The sequence below is a fragment of the Callorhinus ursinus genome, unplaced genomic scaffold (genome assembly GCF_003265705.2).
Source record: "Callorhinus ursinus isolate GAN/ISIS: 27379988/994484 unplaced genomic scaffold, GSC_fseal_2.0 scaffold66, whole genome shotgun sequence".
NCBI lineage: Eukaryota > Metazoa > Chordata > Mammalia > Carnivora > Otariidae > Callorhinus > Callorhinus ursinus.
In genome coordinates, this window is record NW_027397128.1 from 8229045 (window position 1) to 8254976 (window position 25932).

The window sequence follows — 25932 nt, forward strand, 5'->3', positions numbered from 1 at the left end:
TTATCACTATTTTTCTATTTATTTGAAGCACAGTTGAAAAAATTGGTACACTTTGGAAATTTAGTGGTACAAGGTATACTAGCATAGCTTGAGGGACGTTATACAGTTAAAAAAAGGGGGGGGAATAAGGGCGTAGTCCAAGATGGCAGAGAAGTAGGAGATCTTAGTTTTGTCTGGTCCCAGGAATTCAGCTAGATAGCTATCAAATCATTCTGAACACCTGTGAACTCAATCAGAGATCTAAGAAAATAATAGCTGCAACTCTACAAATAGAAAAGCAACCACTTTCTGTGAGAATGACAAGACAGACAAACTCACCTCAAAAAAGAGAACAAGAGGCAGTACTGACTGCTAGGAGCCTAATCAGTATGGATACAAGTAAGATGTCAGAACTAGAGTTCAGAATAATGATTATAAAGATACTAGCTGGGCTTGAAAAAAGCACAGAAGACACTAGAGAATCCCTTTCTGGAGAAATAAAAGAACTAAAATCTAATCAAGTTGAAATAAAAAAGGCTATTAATGAAATGCAATAAAAAATGGAGGCTCTAACTGCTAGGATAAATGAGACAGAGAATTAGTGATGTAGAAGACAAAATGATGGACAATAAAGAAGCTGAGAAAAAGAGATAAAGTACTACTGGATCATAAGGGGAGAATTCAAGAGATAAGTGATACCATAAAGCAAAACAATATTAGAATAATTGGGATCTCAGAAGAAGAGGAAAGAGAGGAGCAGAAGGTGCAATGGAGCAAATTATAGCTGAGAACTTCCCTAATGTGGGGAAGGAAACAGGCATTGAAGTCCAGGAGGCACAGAGAACCCGCCTCAAAATCAATAAAAATAGGTCAACACCTTACATATAATAGTGAAACTTGCAAATCTCAAAGACAAAGAGAAATCCTGAAAGCAGCTTGAGACAAGAGGTATGTAAGCTATAAGGGTAGAAACATTAGATTGGCAGCAGACCTATCCACAGAGACCTGGCAGGCCAGAAAGGACTGACATGATATATTCAGGGTGCTAAATGAGAAAAATATGCAGCCAAGAATACTTTATCCAGCTAGGATGTCATTCAAAATAGAAGGAGAGATAAAAAGCTTCCAGGACAAACAGAAACTATAGGAATTTGTGATCACTAAACCAGCCCTGCAAGAAATATCAAAAGGGATATTTTAAGTGAAGAGAGAGCCCAAAAGTAACATAGACAAGAAAGGAACAGAGACAATATACAGAAACAGTGGATTTACAGGTAACACAATGGCACTAAATTCATATCTTTCAATAGTTACTCAGAATGTAAATGGACTAAATGCCCCAATCAAAAGACAAAGCATATCAGATTGGATAAAAAAGCAAGACCCATCAATATGCTGTCTGCAAGAGACTCATTTTAGACCCAAAGACACCTCCAGATTTAAAGTGAGGGGGGGGAAAACCATTTACCATGCTAATGGACATCAAAAGAAAGCTGGGGTAGCAATCAACAAAAAGAAATAAAAGGCATCAGAATGGGCAAAGAAGTCAAAATTACTCTTTGCAGATGACATGATACTCTATGTGGAAACCCAAAAGACTCCACCCCAAAATTGCTAGAACTCATATGGGAATTCAGCAAAGTGGAAAGATAAAATCAATGCACAGAAATCAGTTGCATTTCTATACACTAGCAATGAGACAGATGAAAGAGAAAATAAGGAGTCGATCCCATTTACAATTGCACCCAAAACCATAACATACCTAGGAATAAACCTAACCAAAGAGGCAAAGGATCTGTACTCAGAAAACTATAGAAGATTCATGAAAGAAATTGAGGAAGACACAAAGAAATGGAAAAATATTCCATGCTCATGGATTGGAAGAACAAATAATGTTAAAATGTCTTTGCTGGGGCGCCTGCATGGCTCATTCGTTAAGCGTCTGCTTTCGGCTCAGGTCATGATCTCAGGGTCCTCAGATCAAGCCCTGCATCAGGCTCCCTGTTCGGCGGGAAGCCTGCTTCTCCCTCTCCACTCCCCCTGCTGTGTTCCTGCTCTCGCTATCTCTCTGTCAAATAAATAAAATCTTTAACAAAAAATGTCTATGCTACCTAGAGCAATCTATACATTCAATGCAATCCCTATCAAAATACGTTTTCCACAGAGCTGGAACAAACAATCCTAAAATTGGTATAGAACCAGAAAAGTCCCCGAATAGCCAAAGGAATGTTGAAAAAGAAATCCAAAGCTTGTGGCATCACAATCCCAGACTTTAAGCTCTTATAAAGCTGTAAACAGCAAGACAGTATGGTACTGGCATGAAAACGGACACACAGATCAATGGAACAGAACAGAGAATCCAGAAATGGACCCTTAACTCTATGATCAACTAATCTTTGACAAAGCAGAAGAGAATATCCAATGGAAAAAAAGAGAGTCTCTTCAACAAATGGTGTTGGGAAAATTGGACAGCCACATGCAGAAGAATGAAACTGGACCATTTCCTTACACCATACACAAAAATAGACTCAAAATGGATGAAAGACCTAAATGTGAGACAGGAATCCATCAAAATCCTAGAGAAGAACACAGACAGCAACCTCTGTGATCTCGGCTGCAGCAACTTCTTGCTAGACACATATCCGAAGGCAAGGGAAACAAAGACAGAAACAAACTATTGGGACTTCATCAAGATAAAAAGCTTTTGCACAGTAAAGGACAACAGTCAACAAAACCAAAAGACAACTGACATAATGAGAGAAGATTACAGATAAAGGGCTAGTACCCAAAATCTATAAAATCTATAAAAACTTATCAAACTCAACACCCAAAGAACAAATAATCCAATCAAGAAATGGGCAGAAGACATGAACAGACACTTCTCCAAAGAAGACATCTAAATGGCCAACAGACACATGAAAAAACACTCAACATCACCCGGCATCAGGGAAATACAAATCAAAACCACAATGAGATATCACCTCACACCAGTCACAATGGCTAAAATTAACAAGTCAGGAAACAACAGATGTTGACAAGCATGTGGAAAAAGGGGAACCCTCTTACACTGTTGGTGGGAATGTAAGCTGGTACAGCCATTCTGGAAAACAGTATGGAGTTTCCTCAAAAAGTTGAAAACAGAGCTACCCTATGACCCAGCAATAGTACTACTGGGCATTTACCCCAAAGATACAAATGTAGTGATCCAAAGGGGCACCTGTACCCCAAAGTTTATAGCAGCAATGTCCACAATAGCCAAACTATGGAAAGAACGCAGATTTCCATTGACAGATGAATGGATAAAGATGTGATATATATATAATGGAATATTACTCAAGCCAACAGAAAGGATGAATATTTACCATTTACATCAATGTGGATGGAACTGGAGGGTATTATGCTGAGCAAAATAAGTCAAGCAGAGAAAGACAGTTATCACATGATCTCATTCATTTGTGGAATTTAAGAAACAAAACAGACGATCATAGGGGAAGAGAGGAAAAAATAAAACAAGATGAAATCAGAGAGGGAGACAAACCATAAGAGAGTCTTAAGTATAGGAAACAAACTGAAGGTTGCTGGGGGGTGGGGGGTAAGGGGAGAGGTAACTGGGTAATGGACATTAAGGAGGGCACATGATGTAATGAGCACTGGTTATTATATAAGACTGATGAATCCCTGATCTCTACCTCTGAAACTAATAAGACATTATATGTTAATTAATTGAATTTAAATAAATAAAAAAGGAAATAAGGAAAAAAATTCCCATTTCAAACACTGCATTAAGTAATTGTACCTGCCCAACTAGACCATTTACAAATATTAGATCAATAAACTGCTAACATCCATGAAAAGGCAGCTTTATTACTAAAATATAAGAATTTGAAAGATTGGTATCTAAAAAAGAAAAGACAAAAACAAACTGGAATGAAAACCTAGATATCACTTCTAAAATCAGGGCTTTTTGTTTGGGCCTTCATACTCTTCTCTCCCTCTGACGCATCCTTCTGGATTTCTAGGCCTCATTCCTTGAGGACCCTGTCCACCCACAGGTCTCACACCTCTCTGCCCCAAATGCTCAGTACATATGTTGCTTCCCATCATGGCACTACTCACAGTTGCTGGTGGAACTCCAGGATTAGCTTCATAACCTATGCCACCACCACCATCTAGAGGTAGAAATTTCTGGCCTCCTGAATCACAGGGCTTTCCCATGTTCTTTGCTCCTCCACCACCCATTCCCATGTCGCTTTCTCTTGGATCCCTGTAGCCCATCTGGCTATAACTTTCCTCTCCTTGGTGTCTCATTTGTTCTTCCATCTCATATTGACCAGTCTTCATCTCTTTTCCCTTCTACGTCAGTCTTTCTCTTGCTTTAATTGCATTTCTTTACATTTCTACATTTCTTGATTGTGAAGTTCTTCCATCTTAATTCCTCCTGGTATTCTATAGTTACATCTTCAAGTTCACTCTATCATCTCTAGTCTGCTATTGAGCTTATTTAGTGAGTTTTTCACTTTAGTTATTGTAGTTTTCAGTTTTAAACCTTTCATTTGGTTCTTTATATCTTCATTTTCTTTGCTGAGGATTTCTATTTCTTTGCTGAGACTTTCTACTTTCAAGTTTCAAGAGCAGTGCAGTCATAATTTCTCATTAAGCTTTTTTTTTTTTATGATGACTACCTTAAAATCTTTGTCACAATTCCAACATCTTTGTTATCTTGGTATTGGTGTTGGCTGATCAATTTTTCTCATTGAAGTTATGATTTTCTTGGACATTGGTATAAGTGATTTCTATTGTAGTCTGGAAATATGGGGTATCATCTTATGAGACTTTGGATCTTACTGAATCTTCTGATTCAGCAGGTCTCTTCTGATACTGTGTAGCAGGGAAAGGAACACTGCCTTGTTACTGATAGTGGGTATGGAAGGAGGTTCCTCTATTGTTGGGCCAGGATGAAAGTCTAAGCTCCCCACTAGCACTTCTCAGACACTACCCCTAAGGAAGAAGAGGGGTGCTTCTTCACAGCTATGTGAAGGTAGAAGTCTAGGGTCCCCTTTGGGGACTCAGTCTTTGGTTATAGGAGTGGGAGTGGGGCTGCAGTTTTTTTTCTGTGGTTTTGGCTAGAGTAGGACAGTTACTGTCTGAAAGTTTTCTGTCTGGCTAGGTTGTCCATCTCCTGTTACTTTGGCTAGAAAAGAAAGGTTTTTCTTGGACCTTTTTAAATCTGCACCATTTGGATTTCTGGGATAAAAACTTTTCCAGCATCCAGTCCAGAATATATGAGACAGAATACTCACTGCTGTGTCATTTCTCAAGTGCAAAGTCCCTAGCCAGTCTCCCTTCTTTTTTCAGACTTTCAGAGTTTTCTTATGTTTGTTTTACAGATAATGTAAGGGGTTTTTAACTGTATTTAGCAGGAGGAAGAGTGAGAAGTGAGTCTACTCCATTTTGTCTGGAAACTGGAACTCCTTTTTTTTTTCCAAAGTATTTATGGATATGAAAATTTCCAAAGATGACTCTGGCCAAATCTCTTAGGTTTTGATAAGTAGTAGTATCATTTTTTTTATTTTAGAACACTAATTTCAAATCTGATGTCTTCTTTAAGCATCATTTGTAAAAAAAAATTAATTCTTTCATGGTCAGATTTTTTTATTATTCTTGTGTTAGTTTTATGTCATATGTCCATCAATATCATCTATATTATTTCTACTTTAAAAAAAATAAACATTCTTTGTGTATTCTTTTTGGATATAGTTTTATATATACCCATAAATACAAAAATCAGGCTTGTTAACCATCTATATCTTTAATTATTTTTTATAATTGATCTGTGACATTGTGATAGAAGTATATTATGGTTTCCCACGATGACTGTACAATGGTTTTATCATATTGTCTTTAAGTTTTCCTAAATATCTGCTTTATACATTTCACTGATGCTGTGTAGATAAAAGTTTAAAACTGTTATATCATCTTGTTATACTGTAACTCCCTTTTTGAGTATAGTTGACACACAATGTTACATTAGTGTCATGTGTACAACTCAGTGATTTGGCAAGTTTATACATTATGCTATATTCACCCCAAGTGTACTTACTATCTGTTCCATTATATTGCTATCGCAATATTATCGACTGTACCCCTTATGCTTTGCCTTTGATTCCCATGACTTATTCATTCCATAACTGGAAACCTTTATCTCCCTTTCCCCTTCACCCATTTTGTCCAGTCCCCCAACCCTCTCCCCTCTGGCAACCATCAGTTTGTTATATTTATAGATTTGATTCTGCTTTTTGTCTGTGTAACTCTTTATCAATAGAAAATACCCTTTCTGTCCCTTTTACCGACTTGTGCCTTGAATTATATTTACTATTTTTAATATTAGTGTTGCCACCATTGCTTCCTTTTTGCTAGCATTTACATGATTTATCTTTACACATTCCTTTATTTTCTGTTTTTCCCATATAATTTTATCTTAGGGATAGCTTTTGTAAGTAGCATCTAGCTGGATTTTGGTCTTATATGTATTCTGGAAATCTTTATCTTTAATATGATAGTTTAACTAATTCACATTTTAATGTGATCGCTAGCATATTCATTCTCATTTCACCAGCACAAAATTGTCACTAACAAAAACACACAGCTGGGGGCGCCTGGGTGGCTCAGTCGTTAAGCGTCTGCCTTTGGCTCAGGTCATGATCCCAGGGTCCTGGGATCGAGCCCTGCACTGGGCTCCCTGCTCGGCGGGAAGCCTGCTTCTCCCTCTCCCACTCCCCCTGCTTGTGTTCCCTCTCCTGCTGTGTCTCTCTCTGTCAAATAAATAAATAAAATCTTAAAAAAAAAAAAAACGACACAGCTGTTGGTAATGTAGGATCTGGGGACCGACAGACCCAGTTAGAGGCCCGACTCTGTCACAAGCTTTGTGACTCTATAAAATGGGGCTATTAATATTACCTACCTGTAGAGTTGTAGAGATTTCAAAATAATGCATTGAAAGCACTTAGCTCAGTGCCTAGCACAGAGAAAATGTTCAATAAATATTGCAGTTATTACTGCTATTGTTACTGCTGTTTTTGTTGTGTGACCAAATACCAAGTATCAAAACTTTGTGATTTAAATCTAGATCTTTAGTTTTATTTTTCTCCCCAAGCCATGGCTGTGTATCTCACCTATTAGATATTTCAATTTTGAAATCTCTTTGTCACCACAAGTTCAACATGTCCCTTTACAGTTTGTCTGCTTCTATCAAAGGCAGCATTATTTACCTAGTCTCTAAATCTTCACATCACCTTGATTCATATCCCATATCTAGTTAGCCAACATTTGACTTGCAGGTGTTGTCTAAAATGACTCCTCTATTCTTCTTTCCCACTCTATTGTTATTACCACCAATCCAATGTATCTTCTCATCATCTCAAACCTGGATTGTTTTCTTTGATATCAAATTCTCCTCACTAAAATGTATACTATCATCAAGTCTGTATTCTGTAATAGTGCTTACAATATTCTGTAAACACTACTTTCATCATGTCACTCCTTGCTCAAAAACTTCTGATAATTTCAGACTTCTGAGAAAATCTGGTTTAATATCTTTGCTTATTTTAAATGCCTTCATAATGTGACCCCACCTTATCCAATTTTGTGGATAATTATACTCCAACATGCAAAGCCACTCTATGCAGGTTGGCCTCTCCATTGTGCACTCACAAGTCAAGCTCAACCCCATCTCTAGTCTCATTCATGGTATTTTTCCCTTAACTAAAGTGCCTTTCCTTTTTCCCTCCTCCCATATGAATTCTACCCATCCCAAAAAGCCTTGATAAGTCCCACCTCAGTCAAGAAAATTTCTTTAACAACTTGATCGCCTTCACCTTAAAATACTAATCTAATGGTTTGGTACTTCTTTATATACTGTCTTCGTTTTCTATTATTTTTGTGTATCAGCTTTGCTTCTCCAACTGGACTCTATACTTTCTGAAGACAATTCTGGGAACATAGTGTTTATTAATGAGGTATTTGTTAATTGGCTTAAATAAAGAAGAAAGGCAAAAAGAAGAAAGACTATCCTACTTTCTCAGCTCCTCTGTTTTTGAAGCACTTTAGAGATGTGACCAATATCCCTAACAGTCTGACTGGGCATTGAATGATTTTTGAGAAAGGATTCTTCTCTAATGAAAAGGAATTCTATGTACTCTGGCAGTACAAACAGGCTTTTGGAAGTAATTGCAAAGACACAGAAAGGAAGCAGTGCCTCAGTATTGGCTCTAGCCCTCCAGGAACTGAAAGAAAAATAAATCCTTTCACCCAGTTTCAAATAAGCAATGTCAGGAAGCCCAGTCAATAAGGGAAAGATAAACTGAAAACCTATTCACTTCTCCCTGTTAAATCTTACTGCTTCGGTTAGGCAAGCCTTGGAAGGATAAGTCTGGGAACTCATCTATAAAATCTTGATGCTCCACTGGAGTAAGACAGATGCAGAATGTATTATTATTATCTTTAAAATGAATTGCATTAATAAAGTTTCTGCAAATTGACCTAAAAACCAATTAGTCCCCAAGTAGCCTCCAAGTTATTCTATTACATTTTTTGAATTATAGCTCTCAAACCATCTGAAATATTCTTCTGCATTGGTTCATTTGTTACATATTAATTCTAAAACATAAGCTCCATGAGAGTAGAAACCTCAGCTGCCTTATTCACTTCATGTAATCCGAGTGCTTTGTTAAGTGCCTGGCACAAAACAGGGGCTAATATATAATAACTGAAAGAATAAATGATGAGTAGCTTTCCAGTGACTCTAAGCATTTGAAGGACTAACCACATGATTTATTCCAAAAATACATTTGTTTCTTGCCTCATACAACCTTACCAAGCATGGTATGTGAGATGGGGAAGGTGATGGTGGGTTGGCCTGTCATCCTCCAGCGGCTACAGAGGTAGGAGAGGTCTGTTCTAAGCATTTCTACTATCATCTTGTTGTCCAGAGCCAGGTAGAACCGTTGCTGGTCTATAAACTGAGAAAAAGAAGAAAAATAACAGCTCAGGATAATTTGCTCTTACAACTGTTCAGTGATATTTTAAAGTACTCACATATTCACAAGGCTATATAACATGTCACAGAGGCAACAATATCCCCAACTTTAGTGCCTCATTCTTTCCAAAGAATCTGATAGTCCATTAGTACATATAATAGTTTTTGACATTTTTACAGTGTACTATAGTTTACAAAGTGTTTTCAAGGATGTAATTTTATTTAATTATATAACAAATGAGTGAGGGCTTATCTTTTAATAGATGAAAATAAGGCCAAGAGACATTAAGCGGATTAACAAAGTCATATGGCTAGCAAATGGCAAGGTCAGAAATAGAATCTATGGTCCATTACTCTTTTGTCTATACGTCAGCTGCACAATTTCAGATATAAGCTGACAAATGGGGAGCGTCAGTTTTCTTTCCAGAAAAGTTTCTCTCCTATGCACACATATAATTTGGCTTATTACTGTAATGTGGCTAATAAATATCAGGCTAATAATGTGCATAATCATGGCTAAAACGGTACTGACATTTTTGTTTAGAAGAGGATATCAATGATTTCCAGGCATATAAAAAGGGCCCCTGCCCAAAACAAAGGCAACACGTAAGTCAGTAGCTAAATAAAAAAGACTATATTTTGTTAATAAAGGACAAATACAGTCTTATTTTAACATTTAAAAGGAGTACTTTTTAAAGTACTCCAACATTTATAAAATCCCTAGTCACTGTTTCTGCAACACCCACAATCACTTGGCATTGTTCTGTGCTGCAACTTCCATTCAGTCCAACTCAACAAATATTTATTAAGCAACTTAATATGTGCAAGGCCTAATACTTGTTACATATTAATTCTAAAATACTCTAATACTTGTTCTAACACCAGTAAATGTTTTATTTCTGTAATGTTTCTGTTTTACTTTCATTCATCTCAATGCATGCTAAAGCTCATTCCACCCACCTGTGGAGTGAAGGTGAAGATAGTTTTCCGAATGTTATAGAGTTTTGAAGTTCCAAGGACTCCCATATGCCTGTAGGGTCGTCCACTGAGTTTCAGTCTACTGTTGCATCCTGAGATAGAATTGAGAAATGCTCAAGATCTTTCTAGGGCACAAATCCAATCAGTAAACAGTTTTTTTTTTTTGGTATTAGGTTTATACTTCCTGGTTGAACAAAGTTCTGTGTCTCAAAGTTATTATCTATGTCATGTACAAGGCCATACGAAGCACTGTAGGGCTCTCCAAGAGAAAGAGTATGCAATTATCTCTGTTCTTAAAGGACTTTATGCTCTTACAAAGAATTCACATAATCTATATATGAGAGAAAAGAATGCACATGAAAATTAATAGTTCTATGAATGATAGAATTCTATTACTGATATTTATATGCTGAATTTCCTTAAATCCCATGAAAACGGCAAAAGCTATATTGACTATCAAACATTAATGTAAACTATGCTTCAATAAAGCTGAACAAAACCTCATCAGCTTAAAGATGGTATACTAAACCAAAAAACTGAAATGAATTTATCTTGATCTCCTTCAATTGCATAGTGCTGACACATTTTAATTCAATGAACAACACATCTTATCCAAATAAGTCAAAATATTTTAATACTGTGTCTGATAGGAAATTTTGTGGAACCTTATACGCAGAGTAAAATTCACTTGGCAGAGGAACAATTTTGAAAACTTAAGGGAAGACTTGAACTATCAGACAGCTACAAAAGGCATAATTTTAATGAAAATTTACACAGAATCTGTTTATGTGTCTAAATATTATGTATGTATGTATGTATGTACACATACACACACACACACACACACACCTTATTTCCCTGAATATAAGATGTCTTGTTTTTTTATAGGTTAGCATTCTGAAATTAGAATCTATCTGATAATTGATGTTTATGTTACATGTAGTTGAATTTCCTTTTGTCTTTCAAAAAGCGATTATTACATCAATACCTCTTATAATGAGGAAATAGAGTTCATTTATTCACACACTTCTTCCCCTTTTACAACATAGGATATATTGTATAACATAGGATAGCACTATATACAAAGAGCTTGTTCTCAAACTCTTTTTCCCCAAAATATATATTGACTATTGTTTCATGTTAGTACTGACAGAATTGTACCGCTTTTTTTTTGGAATACATTTTTCTTGGGGATTTTATTTTTGCCCCTGCTTTATCCTAAGTATGAAACTTATCAAAGATGCACATTGTTAGTGTTGCTTCACTTTTAGGGACAGAACCAGAGAGCTGTCAATGCCTTGGTCATATTCCAGGGTCCACTCTGGAAAGCACACATTTTACCTTAGATTGATATCACAACCAGGTTATACACTGCTCCTTCCATTTTGTTTCTTTTTTTACTGTAGTAAAATATATATAACAAAATTTACCATTTTAACAATTTTTATTTTATTTTTTAAAAATAAATCATTTATTTATTTGAGAGAGAAAGAGAGAGAGAGCAAGAGCGGGGGGGTGGCAAAGGGAGAAGCAGACTCCCCACTGAGCAGGGAGCGTGATACGGGGCTCGATCCCAGGGCCCTGGGATCATGACCTGAGCCGAAGGCAGATGCTTTAACCAACTGAGCCACCCAAGCACCCCATTTTAACCATTTTTAATCAGTGGCATTAAGTACATTCACAATGTAATACAACTATCATCACTACCCATCTCCAGAACTTTTCCATCTTCCCAAACTGAAACTGTGCCCATTAAACAGTAACTCCCCATGTTCCCTTCTTGCCAGCCCCTGGCAATCACCATTCTTTCTGTATCTATAAATTTGCCTTCTCTTGGTACCTCATATATGTGGAATCATACAATATTTGTCCTTTTGTGACTGGTTTATTCTACTTAGAATAATGTCTTCAAGGTTCATCCATTTTGCGCTACGTGTCAGAATTTTATTCTTTTTCAAGACTGAAAAATTTTCCATTGTATGTACACACCACGTTATGTTTATCTTTTCACCCATCACTGGACACTAGAGTATTTTTTTTGGGTAATTTCTTATAGTATAATATACATGAAGTATATAAATGTTAAATGTAAAAATTAATGAATATTTACATAGTAAACACACAACCCAAATCAATATATGGAATCGGAGAGGGAGGCAAACCATGAGAGACTCTGGACTCCAGAAACCAAATCGAGGGTTACAGAAGGGAGGGGTTGGGGAGATGGGGTAACTGGGTGATGGGTATTAAAGAGGGCACGTGTGGTCATGAGCACTGGGTGTTATATGCAACTGATGAATCATTGAAGACTACATCAAAACTAATGGTATTCTATATGCTGGCTAACTGAACATAAAAAAAGATATGGAACATTATCAGCACTGCAGAAGCCTCCCTTGTGCCCCTTTCCAGTTATTAACATCCCCCAGCTCCCAAAGTTAATCACCATTCAAACATCAATCACCATAAATAAGTAGGTCCATTTCTTAGCTTTATATTAATAAAATTATAAAATATGTACCTTTTTGCATCTGTTTTCTTTCACTCAACATTATGTCTATGAGATTCATCCACATTGGTTTATGTTGAATTGGTTCACTTGTTTTCATTGCTGTATAATATTCCAGTGTGTGAATGTATAATTATCTGTCCATTCACTTGTTGATGGACATTTGAGATCCCCCCATTTTTTGTTATTATAAATAAAGCTTCTATGAACATTCTTGTTGTGCTGGAGGCCCCAAAGATTACCTCCAGGTTTGGTGATTCACTAGGATTCACAGAACTCAGTATACAGCTGTATTAATGGCTAAGGTTTACTAAGCAAAATGATACAAAGCAAAAACAGCAAAGAAAAAAGGTGCATGGTGCAAAGTCCAGAGGAAACCAGGCACAAACTTCTAAGATTCTTCTCCTAGTGCAGTCACATAGCACATGCATAATTCTTCCAGCATCAAAATGTGACAACACGTGTGAAATGCTACCTACCAAGGATGTTCTTAGAGACTCAATGTTTTTATTAGAGGCTGGTCACATGGGCACCCTCTGCATAGCACATACCCAAACTCCAGACTCTCAAAAGGAAAGCAGGTATTCAGCATAAGGCATACTGTCTGTACAGTTTAGACACACAGTAAACCACTCTTATCCTTAAGAGGATGGTGGAATCCTCCCCAAATCCAGGTCTTCAGATGTCATCCAAGGGACAAACTTGCAAGCAGTTTTTTCCTAAGAATAGCATTCTCAGCCTTATCATGTGAACTCTTTTTCTGCACAGTCCACCCCATTGGCTCTTGGCCAAGGTGTCTTTGTCAACAGGCCCCAATGCAGCAAAGTAAGCTTAATCTATAGTGTTAGCCTCAGTTATGCCCTCAGGGGTCTTAGATAGAGCTAGCCAGATAGAACAAGCCATTACTATAAGTATGTATATTTCACAACCATGAAGCTTCCTCCTTAAGCTTCTGTATTAACCTTTTTTTTTTTTTTTTCTGGCTCGAGGGATCAATCCAGGCACAGCACAAGCCGGGCCAGTAAATTGAAGCTGACCTGAATGCCTTCCAAGGCTGAGGCAGTGCCAGGATAGTCAGGGCTCACAGACAAATACAATTCCAGAGGGCACACACAGTACTCTTGGACAAAAAGAGTTTACAAATGTTAGGCATCACATACATTAATCAGGCAGTTTAGGTTAACAGGACCTCCAATAGGGCCTCCCACCGCAGGCCTCCTATCCTAAGGTTTCCACTCCAGTCCAAACAATTCAGTTCATTCTTTGATTCCAATGGGAGTGTCTCTTGAAAGCAGCTGTCTCATTTAGCAACCAGAGTTTTACAATTTTTCCCTCTCATCCAGAACTTTTGTCTGGAAGAACTGTATGCAAGGTGTTTAGGAACATTTTCATAGGCAAACATTTTTATACAGTTTAACCAGAAAGACATATCATGTCAAGGAATTGGTCAAGATGAAATTCTGAATTTTCAAATATTTTGAAAATTTGAAAATGAGTTTTCATACCACTCTTCCCTTTTGTCCTGATCATTTATCCAGTGAGCAGCTTAGAAAAGATCGCTTTTTCTGGGGACAGCTGCATTTACTAAGCAAATTGCATTACTAAGGCTTGTGTATCAGGAGAAAGTTGAGAGGAGTGAAGTTATCAATCCATTTTGTAAACCGGAACTAATCTGGAAAGCCAAACACAACCACCAACAGCAGTGGCACAGTCCCAAGAAGGGGTCAAGAGCAATCTGTCAGGAGTGGGGGAGGGGTCACATTTCCTGTGACGTGCCTTCCCCCAATTTATAGTTTTTGCAGAAATCACAAGAATGCAATCAGTTTGTGATCAGACATAGAGAGCCAATCAGCAGATCAATTTCAGATGGTCCAGTCAGAGAACAAGCCTTTTCCTGTGGGCATCAGCAACTGTCCCAAACAGCCCAGCCAGAGCCCAGGATGGTTTCATAAATTTAGAGGCCCACAGGAGGGGTGACCCAAATCTGCAATGATTTGAGTCTGAATTCATTTAAAGTTCATTTTATTCCTTTAGAGTTCATTTAGCTTGTGCCTGCTTTCAGTTCAGCACATCTGGTGCTGAGGTGGGAACAATCTATAACAGACCATCCCAGGTTTCAGCTGAGAGTCGGGTCCAGGCAATTAGGATCTGCGAATGCCAAATTAGGATGTCAAAAAAGTTAGCAGGCTTTCTTAGGCAGCAGCAAAGCTGGGATGCTACAGGGCCAGTCGGCCATGATCTAAGTCCAAGTCCAAGTGATAAGCAAGACTTCCCTAAACTCTTTATTGTGTCTTACAGTCCAAACTGACCACTCAAAATTATGCACATCAGGATGAAAAAATATCAGCCTCTAAGAGCCATTTGGTTTTGTAAAAGCTTATTAGCAACTAAAACCTGCTTTTTAAACTCAAAAAAATTATTTTCATCTGGAGATCGTCTTTTCATGTCTTCCTTTTTCTAGAAGCTCCATTAGGTAAAAATGATAGTATAAAATCGTTAGTTATGAAAAAAATCATTAGTTACGGAGACTAGTTCTGTTTCCATTACTCAAAGAATTTGAATTTCTATCTGCTCACTGGCAACAAAGAACAAGGTGGCAGCGTTCCACTGACACTTTTTTTTTCTTTTACATCTTTCCCAGATCAGAATGATGCCTCTAGCTTTACGAGATTACAAAAATATAACATTTTACATCATTTTTTTGCCATATCTCCAGATGCAATAGCCACAAAATAACAAAGCCATTTAGGGCACGCGTGGTGATGAGCACGGGGTGTTATACACAACTAATGAATCGTTGAACACTACATCAAAAACTAATGATGTACTATATGTTGGCTCACTGAACATAATAATAACAAAAAATAAAATAAAAAATTCCCCCTTTTCCCCCTTATTAAAAGTTTACTCAAACCTCTAGCAGAAAATTTAGCATTTACCTATGTAACATAGTTGCAGAGAGTTCCCAGCTGTAATAAGGGGGTGGGGGTGGGAGGCTGCTGTAGCAGTGGCCAGAGTATTTTGCCCTTTGATTTATAAAACTTCCCAGCTCTGGGAAGTGATTTAACCTTTCTTCCTTCCACTTGGACAAAAGGTGCATGAATTTCTTAACATTTCGGCCCATCCACGGATCACCTTTGGGAGTGTTTGGGTCCTTTCTCCTCCAGCCTGGAGGAGAAAAGAAAAACCAAAGGCGTCATCTAGGATGCACTTTCTCTCCCCCTCACTTTAGCCATCATGGCCAAAAGTAGCCAGAGGATCCACTGAGCCGACTCTCCTGGAGTTGGATCAATCATTTTCAAATTTCACTGGTGACTTTTACCTCTCACAACAGAAAGCAGCTCAGCTGCTGTTTTGTATCATGGATAAATCCATAGCCACCCAGGTACTACAGGTTTGTCATCCTCTACCTTCCCTTTTCCAAACAATGCTTTTGCCATATTTAAGTGAGTTAGGGTCACTCTAGAAAATCCCACCACTGTCACCACTGTGTTGGGTGTCCTGAAGACCACCTCAGGTTTGGTGATGTGCTAAGAAGGACTCATGGGACTCTAGTCATACTTGTGGCTAAGACTAATTACAGCAAAAGGATACAAAGCAAAATCAGCAAAAGAAAAAGGTGCATGGTGGGAAGTCTAGAGGAAAACAGACACAAGTTTCTAAGAGTCCTCTCCCAGTGGAGTCATGCAGAACATGCTTACTTTCTCCAGCGTCAAATTGTGACAACACATGTGAAATGCTGCTTACCATCTCACTAGAGAATCAGTGCTCAATATTTTAATTAAGGGGCTGATCATATAGGCACCCTCTGCCTGACAGATACCCAAACTCCAGACTCTCAGAAGGAGAGCAGGTGTTCAGCACAGGCTATATTATTTGCACAATTAAGACATAATAAACTAGGGGCACCTGGGTGGCTCAGTCAGTTAAGCATCTGACTCTTGATTTTGGCTTAGGTCATGATCTTGGGGTCATGGGATCGAGCCCCGTGTTGGGCTCTGTGCTCAGCATGGAGTCTGCTTGAGATTCTCTCTCCTTCTCCCTCTCGCCCTCCCACTCGTGCTCTTTCAAAATAAAGAAATAAATCTTAAAAAAGAAAGACTTACTAAACTATACTTATCATTAGAAAGATGGTGGATCAATGAGATACCACCTCACACCAGTCAGAATGGCTAAAATTAACAAGTCAGGAAACGACAGATGTTGGCGAGGATGCGGAGAAAGGGGAACCCTCCTACACTGTTGGTGGGAATGAAAGCTGGTGCAGCCACTCTGAAAAACAGTGTGGAGATTCCTCAAAATTTGAAAATACGACCCAGCAATTGCACTACTGGGTATTTATCTCAAAGATACAAATGTAGTGATCCGAAGGGGCACGTGCACCCCAATGTTTATAGCAGTAATGTCCACAATAGTCTAATTATGGAAAAAGCCTAGATGTCCATCAACAGATGAGTGGATAAAGAAGATGTGGTATGTATATGTGTGTGTATATATATATATATATATATATATATGGTTAACATATATATATATGGAATATTATGCAGCCATCAAAAAATGAAATCTTGCCATTTGCAATGATGTGGATGGAACTAGAGGGCATGATGCTAAGCGAAATAAGTCAATCAGAGAAAGACAAGTATCATATGATATTCAGTCACACTATATGATTTCAATCCTTTGAAATTTGTTGAAACTTGCATTGTGGCATGGCATATGGTCTGTTTTGATAAATATTCAATTTGCTCTTGAATATGTATTGTGCAGTTGTTGGGTATAGTGTTCAATATTTACAAATTAGGTCAAGTCTGTTAATTTCATTGATATTTTTGTCTACTTCTATCAGTTACTGACAGGAATGTGTTAAAATTTCTCACTATGATTTAGATTTATCTATTTTACTTTTAGTTTTGCTCTTTTTTGGTGCTATGTATATTTTGAGGCTATGCTATTACATAAATAAAAATTAAAGATTGGGATAGCTGCCTGTTAAATTGACACTTTACTACCATAAAATGTTTTTCATTGTTTCTACTAATATTTCTTGCCTTTAGTATACTTTGACAATAGCATAGTTACATCAGCTTTAATTTATTTACTATTTGCATGGAATATTGTTTTACATCCTTTTATTTTCAATCTGTGTCCTTATACTTCAGGTAAGACTTGTTTATGTAGCATAAAGTTGGGTTTTACCTTATAATCCAATTTGACAAATCATCTTTTAACTGAAACATTTAGTCCATCTACATTTAACATAATTACTGAATGTTTGGGTTTAAATCTTACATTTTTTTTCATTCTTTATTTGCATTTTTAGAAGTTTTATTTTAATTCCAGTTAGCTAACATAGTTATATTAGTTTCAGGTGTACAATATACTAACTCGACAATTCCATAAATAACCCAGTGGGCTCATCCTGACAAGAACACTCCTTAATTCCCATCATCTATTTAACCTAACCCCCCACCTCCCCCCTAATAACCATCAGTTTGTTCTCTGTACTTAAGAGTCTGTTTGTCTCTCTCTTTTTTTGCATTGCTCATTTGTTTCTTAAATTCCACCTGAGTGAAAACATATGGTATTTGTCTTTGACTGACTTATTTTGTGTGGCGTAGTACTCTAGCTCCAACCACGTCATTGCAAATGGCAAGATTTCATTCATTTTTATGACTAATATTCCATTGCATATATATACCACATCTTTACCCATTCATCAGTCGATGGACATTTGGGCTGTTTCCATACTTTGGCAATTGTAGATAATGCTGCTACAGACATTGGGGTACATGTATCCCTTTCAATTAGCATTTTTGTATTTGGGGGGTAAATACCTAGTAGTGTGATTGCTGCATTGTAGGGTAGTTCTATGTTTAACATTTTGAGGAAACTCCATACTATTTTCCAGGGTGGCTGCACCAGTTTGCATTTCCACCAACAGTGCAAGAGGGTTCCCCTTTCTCCACATCCTCACCAACACCTGTTGTTCCCTGGGTTGTTTATTTTAGCCATTCTGACTGGGTGAGGTGGTATCTCATTGTAGTTTTGGTTTGTATTTCCCTGATGATGAGTGATTTGAGTATCTTTTCATAGGTCTATTGGCCATCCGGATGTCTTCTTTGGAAAAACGTCTATTCATGCCCTCTGCCCATTTTTAATTGGATTATTTGTTTTTTGGGTTGAGTTGTATACGTTCTTTATATATTTTGGATACTAACTCTTTATCAGATATGTCATTTGCAAATGTCTTTTCCCATTCTGTAGGTTGCCTTTTAGTTTTGTTGATTGTTTCCTTTGCTGTGAAGAAGCCTTTTATTTTGATGTAGTTCCAATGTTTATTTTTGCTTTTGTTTCCCTTGCCTCAGGAGACATATCTAGGAAGAAGTTGCTAAGGCTGATGTCAAAGTAGTTCCTGAGTGGGGCACCTGGCTGGCTCCTCAGTAGAGCATGTGACTCTTGATCTTGGGGTGATGAGTTCAAGCCCCACATTGGGCATGGAGCCTACTTAAAAAAGTGTGGGAAAAAAAAAGAAAAAGAAAAAAAAGTGTGGGGAAAAAAAAAAGAAGTTACTGCCTGTGTTCTCTTCTAGGGTTTTTGTGGGTTCAGCTCTCACAATTAGGTCTTTAACTCATTTTGAATTTATTTTGTAAGGAAGCAGCCCAGTTTCATTCTTTTGCATGTTGCTGTCAAGTTTTCCCAAAAACATGTTGAAGAGACTGTGTCCTTCCCATTGGATTTTCTTTCCTGTTTTGTTGAAGATTAACTGACCATATAGTCGTGGGTTCATTTCTGGGTTTCCTATTGTGCTCTACTGATCAATTTTTTCTGCCAGTTGATACTGTTTTGATCACTACAGCTTTGTAATATAACTTCAAATCTGGAATTGTGATGTCTCCCACTTTGGTTTTCTTTTTCAAGATTGCTTTGGCTATTTGGGGTCTTTCCGGTTCCATACAAATTTTAGGATTGTTCTAGCTCTTTGAAGAATATTGTTGGTATTTTGATAGGAATGAAATGTGTAGATTGCTTTGGGAATTATAACAATTTTGACAATATTTGTTCTTCTAATCCATGATCATGGAATGTCTTTCCATTTGTTTGTGTCATCTGCAATTTCTTTCATCAGTGCTTTATAGTTTTCAAAGTAGAGGTCTTTTACCTCTTTTTTTTTTTTAGGTTTTCTTAGGTTTTTGGTGCAACTGTAAATAGGATTGATTCCTTAATTTCTCTTTCTGCTTCTTTATAATTGATGTATAGAAATGCAACAGATTTCTGTACATTGATTTTATATCCTGTGACTTGGCCGAATTCATTTATCAGTTGTAGCAGTTTTTTGGCGAATCTTTTGGGTTTTCTATATATAGTATCATGTCATCTGCAAGGAATGACAGTTTGACTTCTTCCTTGCTGATTTGGATGCTTTTATTTCTTTTGGTTGTCTGACTGGTGTGGCTAGAACTTCTAGTACCACGTTGAAGAAAATAGTAGGTGAACATCCTTGTTCCTGACCACAGAGGAAAAGTTCTCAGCGTTTCCCCATTTAGGATGATATCATCTATGGTTCTTCATATATGGCTTTTATTATGTTGAGGTATATTCCATCTAAATCGACTTTATTGAGGGTTTTTATCATGAATGGATGTTGTACTTGGTCAAATGCTTTTTCTGCATATATTGAAATGATCATATGGTTCTTATCCTTCCTTTTTTTTTTTTGAGAGGGAGAGAGGTTGGGGAGGGACAGAGGGAGAAGGAGAGAGAGAATTTTTTTTTTTTTTTAGGAGAGAGAGAATCTTAAGCAGGCTCCACGCCCAGTATGGAGCCTGATGCAGGGTTCAACCCCATAACCCTGAAATCATGATCTGAGCTGAAATCAAGAGTCAGACGCTTAACTGACTGAGTCACCCAGGTGCTCCAGCCTTTCTTTTTAAAAGTGATATATCACATTGATTTATTTGCAAATATTGAACCAGTCTTGCAACCCAGGAATAAATCCAAATTGATCGTGGTGAATGACTTTTTTAAATGTGTTGTTGGGTTGGGTTATGCTAGTATTTTTTGAGGATTTTTGCATCTACGTTCATCACTGATATTAGCCTGTAGTTCTCTTTTTTTGTGGTGCCTCTATCTGGTGATGGTATCATGGTAATGCAGGCCTCATAGAATGAATTTGGAAGTTTTCCTTCCTCTTGTATTTTTTGGAATAGTTTGAGAAGAATAGGTATTAACTCTTCTTTAAATGTTTGGTAGAATTTGCCTGTAAAGCCATTTGGCCCTGGACTTTTGTTTGTTGGGAGTTTTTTGATTACTGATTCAATTGCTTTGCTGGTTTTCAGTCTGTTCAACTTTTCTATTTCTTATGGTTTCAGTTTTGGTAGTTTATATGTTTCTAGGAATTTATTCATTTCTTCTAGGAATTTGTTGGCATATAGTTTTTCATAATATTCTGTTTAATTATATTTCTGTGGTGTTGGTTGTTATTTCTCCTGTCTCATTTATGATTTTATTTATTTGGGTCCTTTCTCTTTTCTTTTTGGTAAGTCTGGCTAGAGTTTTATCAACTTTATTAATTTTTTCAAATAACCAGCTTCTGGTGTCATTAATCTGTTCTATTGTTTTTAGTTTCTATATCATTTATTTCTGCTCTAATCTTCATTATTTCCTCCCTCCTTCTGGCTTTAGGCTTTGTTTGTTGTTCCTTTTCTAGCTCCTTTAGGTGTAAGGTTAGGTTGTTTGAAATTTTTCTTCTTTTTTTTTTAAGATTTTATTTATTTATTTGAGAGAGAGAGAGAATGAGAGATAGAGAGCACGAGAGGGAAGAGGGTCAGAGGGAGAAGCAGACTCCCCGCTGAGCAGGGAGCCCGATGCGGGACTCGATCCCGGGACTCCAGGATCATGACCTGAGCCGAAGGCAGTCGCTTAACCAACTGAGCCACCCAGGTGCCCAATTTTTCTTGTTTCTTGAAATAGGTCTGTGTTGCTATAAACTTCCCTCTTAGGAATGCTTACCTTCATTTGCTTCCATGTATTTTTAAATTACTTCTTTTATTTCCTGGTTGACCCATTCATTGTTTAGTAGCATGTTATTTAACCTCCCTGTTATTTGTGGTCTTTCCAAATTTTTTCCTGTTTTTGACTTCAAGTTTCATAGCATTGTGGTCACAAAATGTGCAGGTATGACTTCAATCTTCTTGTATTTGTTAGGGCCTGTTTTGTTGCCTATTATGTGATCAGTTCTGGAGAATGTTCCATTTGCACTTGGAAAGAACTGCTTTTTTAGGATGGAATGTTCTGAATAGATATGTTAAGTCCATCTGGTCCAGTGTGTCATTCAAAGCCATTTTTTCCTTGCAGATTTTGTTTAGATGATCTCTCCATTGATGTAGGTGGGGTGTAAAAGTCCCCTACTATTATTGTATTGTCAATGAGTTCCTTTATGCTTATTATTAAATATTTTATATATTTTGGTGATCCCACATTGGGTGCATAAATATTTATAATTTTTATATCCTATTGTTGGAGTGCCCCTTTATGATTATATAGTGCCTTTCTTTGTCTCTTCTTAGTGTGTTTATTAATGTCTAGTTTGTCTGATATAAGTATTGCTACTCTGGCTTTCTTTTGACATTCATTTGGATGATAAATATTTCTCTATCCCTTCAGTTTCATTCTGCAGGTGTCTGTAGGTGTAAAATGTATCTCTTGTAGGCAGCATACAGATGGTTTTTTTTTTAATCCATTCTGACACCCTATGTCTTTTGATTGGAGTATTTAGTCCATTTACATTCACAGTAATTATTGATAGATATGTACTTAGTGCCATTTTACTACCTGTTTTGGTGGTTTCTGTATATTTTCTCTGATCCTCTCTTGTCTTTCTTGTGTTGCTGATTTTCTTTAGTGATATATTTGGATTTCTTTCTGTATTCTTTGCACTTATGAGTGGTCTTTGATATATGGGTACCATTAGGTTTGTATATAACCTCTTTTGCAAATAGCACTCTATAGTAAGTTGATGTTCAATTAAGGTTGAACCCATTCTTTTCTCTTCCCCCCCACATTTTAGGTCTATTATTATATTTTATATCCTTTTTAAAATGAGTTCCTTGAATGATTTTTTACAGAAATATTCATTTTTTACTGCTTTTTTGTTTCCTGCCCTTATACTGTTACTTTTAATCTCTCCTTTCCACTCAAAGAATCCCCCTTTAATATTTCTTGCAGGGCTGGTTTAGTGGTCATGAACTCCTTTAGTTTTTGTCTGTCTGGGAAACTCTTTCTCTCTCCTTGTATTCTGAATGATAGCCTGGCTGGATAGAGGATTCTTGGCTGCAGAATTTTCCCATGCAGCACTTTGGATAGATCACAGCACTCCCTTCGGGCTTGCCAAGTTTCTGTTGAGAAATCTGCAGCTAGTGTTATGGGTCTTCCCTTATAAATTAAGGACTTCTTTTGTCTTGCTGCTTTTAAGGTTTTTGTTTATCACTATATTTTGCAAATTTAATTACAATACAGTTTGGTGTTGGCCTGCTTTTGTTGACTTTTTTTGATGGGAGTTCTCTGTGCCCCCTGGATCTGGATGTCTGTTTCCTTCCCCAAATTAGGGAAATTTTCAGCTATTATTTCCTCAAATAAGTTTTCTGCCCCCATTTCTCTCTCTTCTTCTGGGACTCCTATTATTATGAATGCTATTACATTTGATGGAGTCACTGAATTCCCTAAGTCTATTATCGTGTTCCGTCATTCTTCTTTCTCTCTTGTTTGGCTTCATTGTCTTCCATTATTTTGTATTCTACGTCACTGATTTATTCCTCTGTTTCTTTCAGCCTGCTGTTCATTGCATTAAGACTTTCCAATCTCATTTATTGCATTCTTCAACTCTGATTCTTTTTAACTCTTTAACCTGGTGGTAAGGGTCTCACTGGTGTCTTCCATTCTTTTCTCAAGCCCAGTGAATATCCTTATGATCATTGCATTAAATTCTCTAACAGCCATGTTATTTCTATCTGTTTCACTTAGATCTCTGACCATGGCCCTATCTTGTTCTTTCATTTTGGATAAATTCCTCCATTTTTGCATTTTGTCTATGTCTCTGACTTCTCTGTGTTACAAAAGCCAGCTATGTCTTCTGCTCATGAAAGTAATGGTCTTATGAAGAAGAGGTCCTGTAATGCCCAAGGCCTAGTGCTTTAGGGAGTGCCTCCAGTGTGTGTTGTGTGTGCTCTGCTATTGTGTTTTGCTCTATCCTTCTGGCCTGTCATCTGCAGAGGCTCTCCTTGCCTTCTGTGGCCATTATTTCCTCCCTGGATTGAATATGGTGAGTTTTAACTAGGTGTGTTCTAGTCTGCTTGTGAAATGAGACCTGACACCACTTCCATGAGAACTGAGGTCCTGCAAAACTCTCTGTTTGGGACATGTGGTGTGAGCAGTCTTTTGTGCTGGTTTTCTGGGGGAGGGGCCAGCTGTGCTGGGACAGAGGCAAGCGTGGCTGAGAAAGGCAGTTCCACTATAGTGCAAGGGGATGGGGCTTAGTGTAAGCAAGTTAGGTATCCAGTGTCAGCATTTGGCTGCTTCCAGCCAGTGGCTCTGTGTTTATGCTGAGGGGCGGAGGAGGGAAATGGCCCCAGCCAGCTCCTTTGTTCCTGGACAGATTTCTCCATGAATGTTGCCTTTCAGGGACACTTAAGAAGAGCAAATAATGTCCCCACTGTGTTCCGGAGGCAATCTTCACATCATTATTTCCATGCTGGATTTCCCTAGGTTGTTTGCCTGCCTTCTTTTGAGAAGCAGCACAGTGCTCTCTGGGGTCTATCCCAGTCTAGCTTGCTGACCCTTAAAACTCCAGACTTCAAGCCCTGCTAGTTGTAAGAACTCACAAAATTCAGCTGCTCTAGGTTCTCCTGTGCATTCCCTTGTGTGCTCCCCACCCTCTCACCCTTCTTCAAGACCATAGCTCCATCCCCTCTGCAGCAGCCAGGATCTGTTTTCCCCCTAAACCACATCTCTACGTTTCCTACCTTCTTCAATGTGGCCTCTTCACCCCTTTTAGTTGTGGAGTTTGTTCTGTCAGTCTTCAGGTTGATTTCTAGGGTATTTAGGATGATTTGATAGTGATCTAGTTGTATTTGTGGGATGAGGTGAGCCTAGGGTCCTCCTACTCTACTGCCATCTTCCTCCTCTATCTTCTTTATCTATTCATTTACCAATGGACATGTGGCTGCTTCCATAATTTTGCTATTGTAAATAATGCTGCTATAAACATAAGGGTGCATGTACCACTTTGAATTAGTGTTTTCCTATTTTTTTAGTATATAACCAGTAGTGTGATTACTGGATCATAAGGTAGTTTAATTTTTAATTTTTTGAGGGTCCTCCATACAACTTTCCACTGGTGGTTGCACCAGTTTGCATTCCCACCAATAGTGCATGAGGGTTCATTTTTCTCCACATCCTTGCCAGCACTTTTTGTTTCTTCTGTTGTTGATTTTAGCTATTCTGACAGGTGTGAGGTGAGAGCTCATTGTAATTTTGATTTGCATTTCCTTGATGGGAAGTGATGATGAACAATGTGCCTGTTGGCCATGTGTAAGTCTTCTTTGGACAAATGTCTATGTCTTTTGCCCATTTTTAAATTATTTATTGTTTGGGTGTTGAGTTTTATCAATTCATTATATATTTTGGATACTAACCCATTATCAGATATGTCATTTGCAAATATCTTCTCCCATTCCATAGGTTGCTTTTTAGTTTTGTCGACTGTTTCCTTTGCTGTGTAGAAGCTTATTATTTTGATGTAGTCCCAATAGTTTATGTTTGTTTTTGGTGCAACTTTAAATGGGATTGTTTCCTTCATTTTACTTTCTGCTGCTTCATTATTAATGTATAGGAATGAACAGATTGCTGTACATTGATTTTGTTTCCTGAGACTTGACTAAATTCATTTATGGGTTCTAGTAGAGTTCTGGTGGAATCTTTAGGGTTTTCTATATATAGTATCATGTCATCTGCAAATAGTGAGAATTTTACTTCTTTCTTACCAATTGGGATGACTTTTATTTTATTTTTTTGTTGTTGTTGTCTGATTGCTGTGGCAGGTCTTCTAATACTATGTTGAGTAAGTGGTGAAAGTGGATATTCTTGTCTTGTTTCTGACCTTAGGGAAAATCTCTCATTTTTTCCCCACTGAGTATGATGTTGACTGTGAGTTTTTCATATAAGGCCCTTACTATGTTGAGGTATGTTCCCTCTAAACCTATGTTGCAGAGAGTTTTTTTTTTAAATCATAAATGGATATTGCACTTTATCAAATGCTTTTTCTGCATCTATTGAAATTATCTTATGGTTTTTAACCTTTCTTTTATTCATGTGATGTATCACGTGATTGTTTTGTGAATATTAAGCCATCCTTGCATTCTGGGAATAAATCACA

General features: G+C 37.5%; 1 protein-coding gene across 8 annotated transcripts in view; it reads right to left on the reverse strand.

The window, feature by feature from the left end:
• PHKA1 (phosphorylase kinase regulatory subunit alpha 1) overlaps positions 1 to 25932 on the reverse strand; it is a 159198-nt gene that overhangs the window by 37015 nt on the left and 96251 nt on the right. For all 8 annotated transcript variants that reach the window (XM_073885813.1, XM_073885810.1, XM_025851300.2 and 5 more), the window contains 2 exons: positions 9974 to 10083; positions 8852 to 8996 (listed from right to left, as the gene is read on the reverse strand). In XM_073885813.1, the coding sequence (XP_073741914.1) occupies positions 8852 to 8996; positions 9974 to 10083 (255 nt within the window). The remainder of the gene's footprint in view (positions 1 to 8851; positions 8997 to 9973; positions 10084 to 25932) is intronic.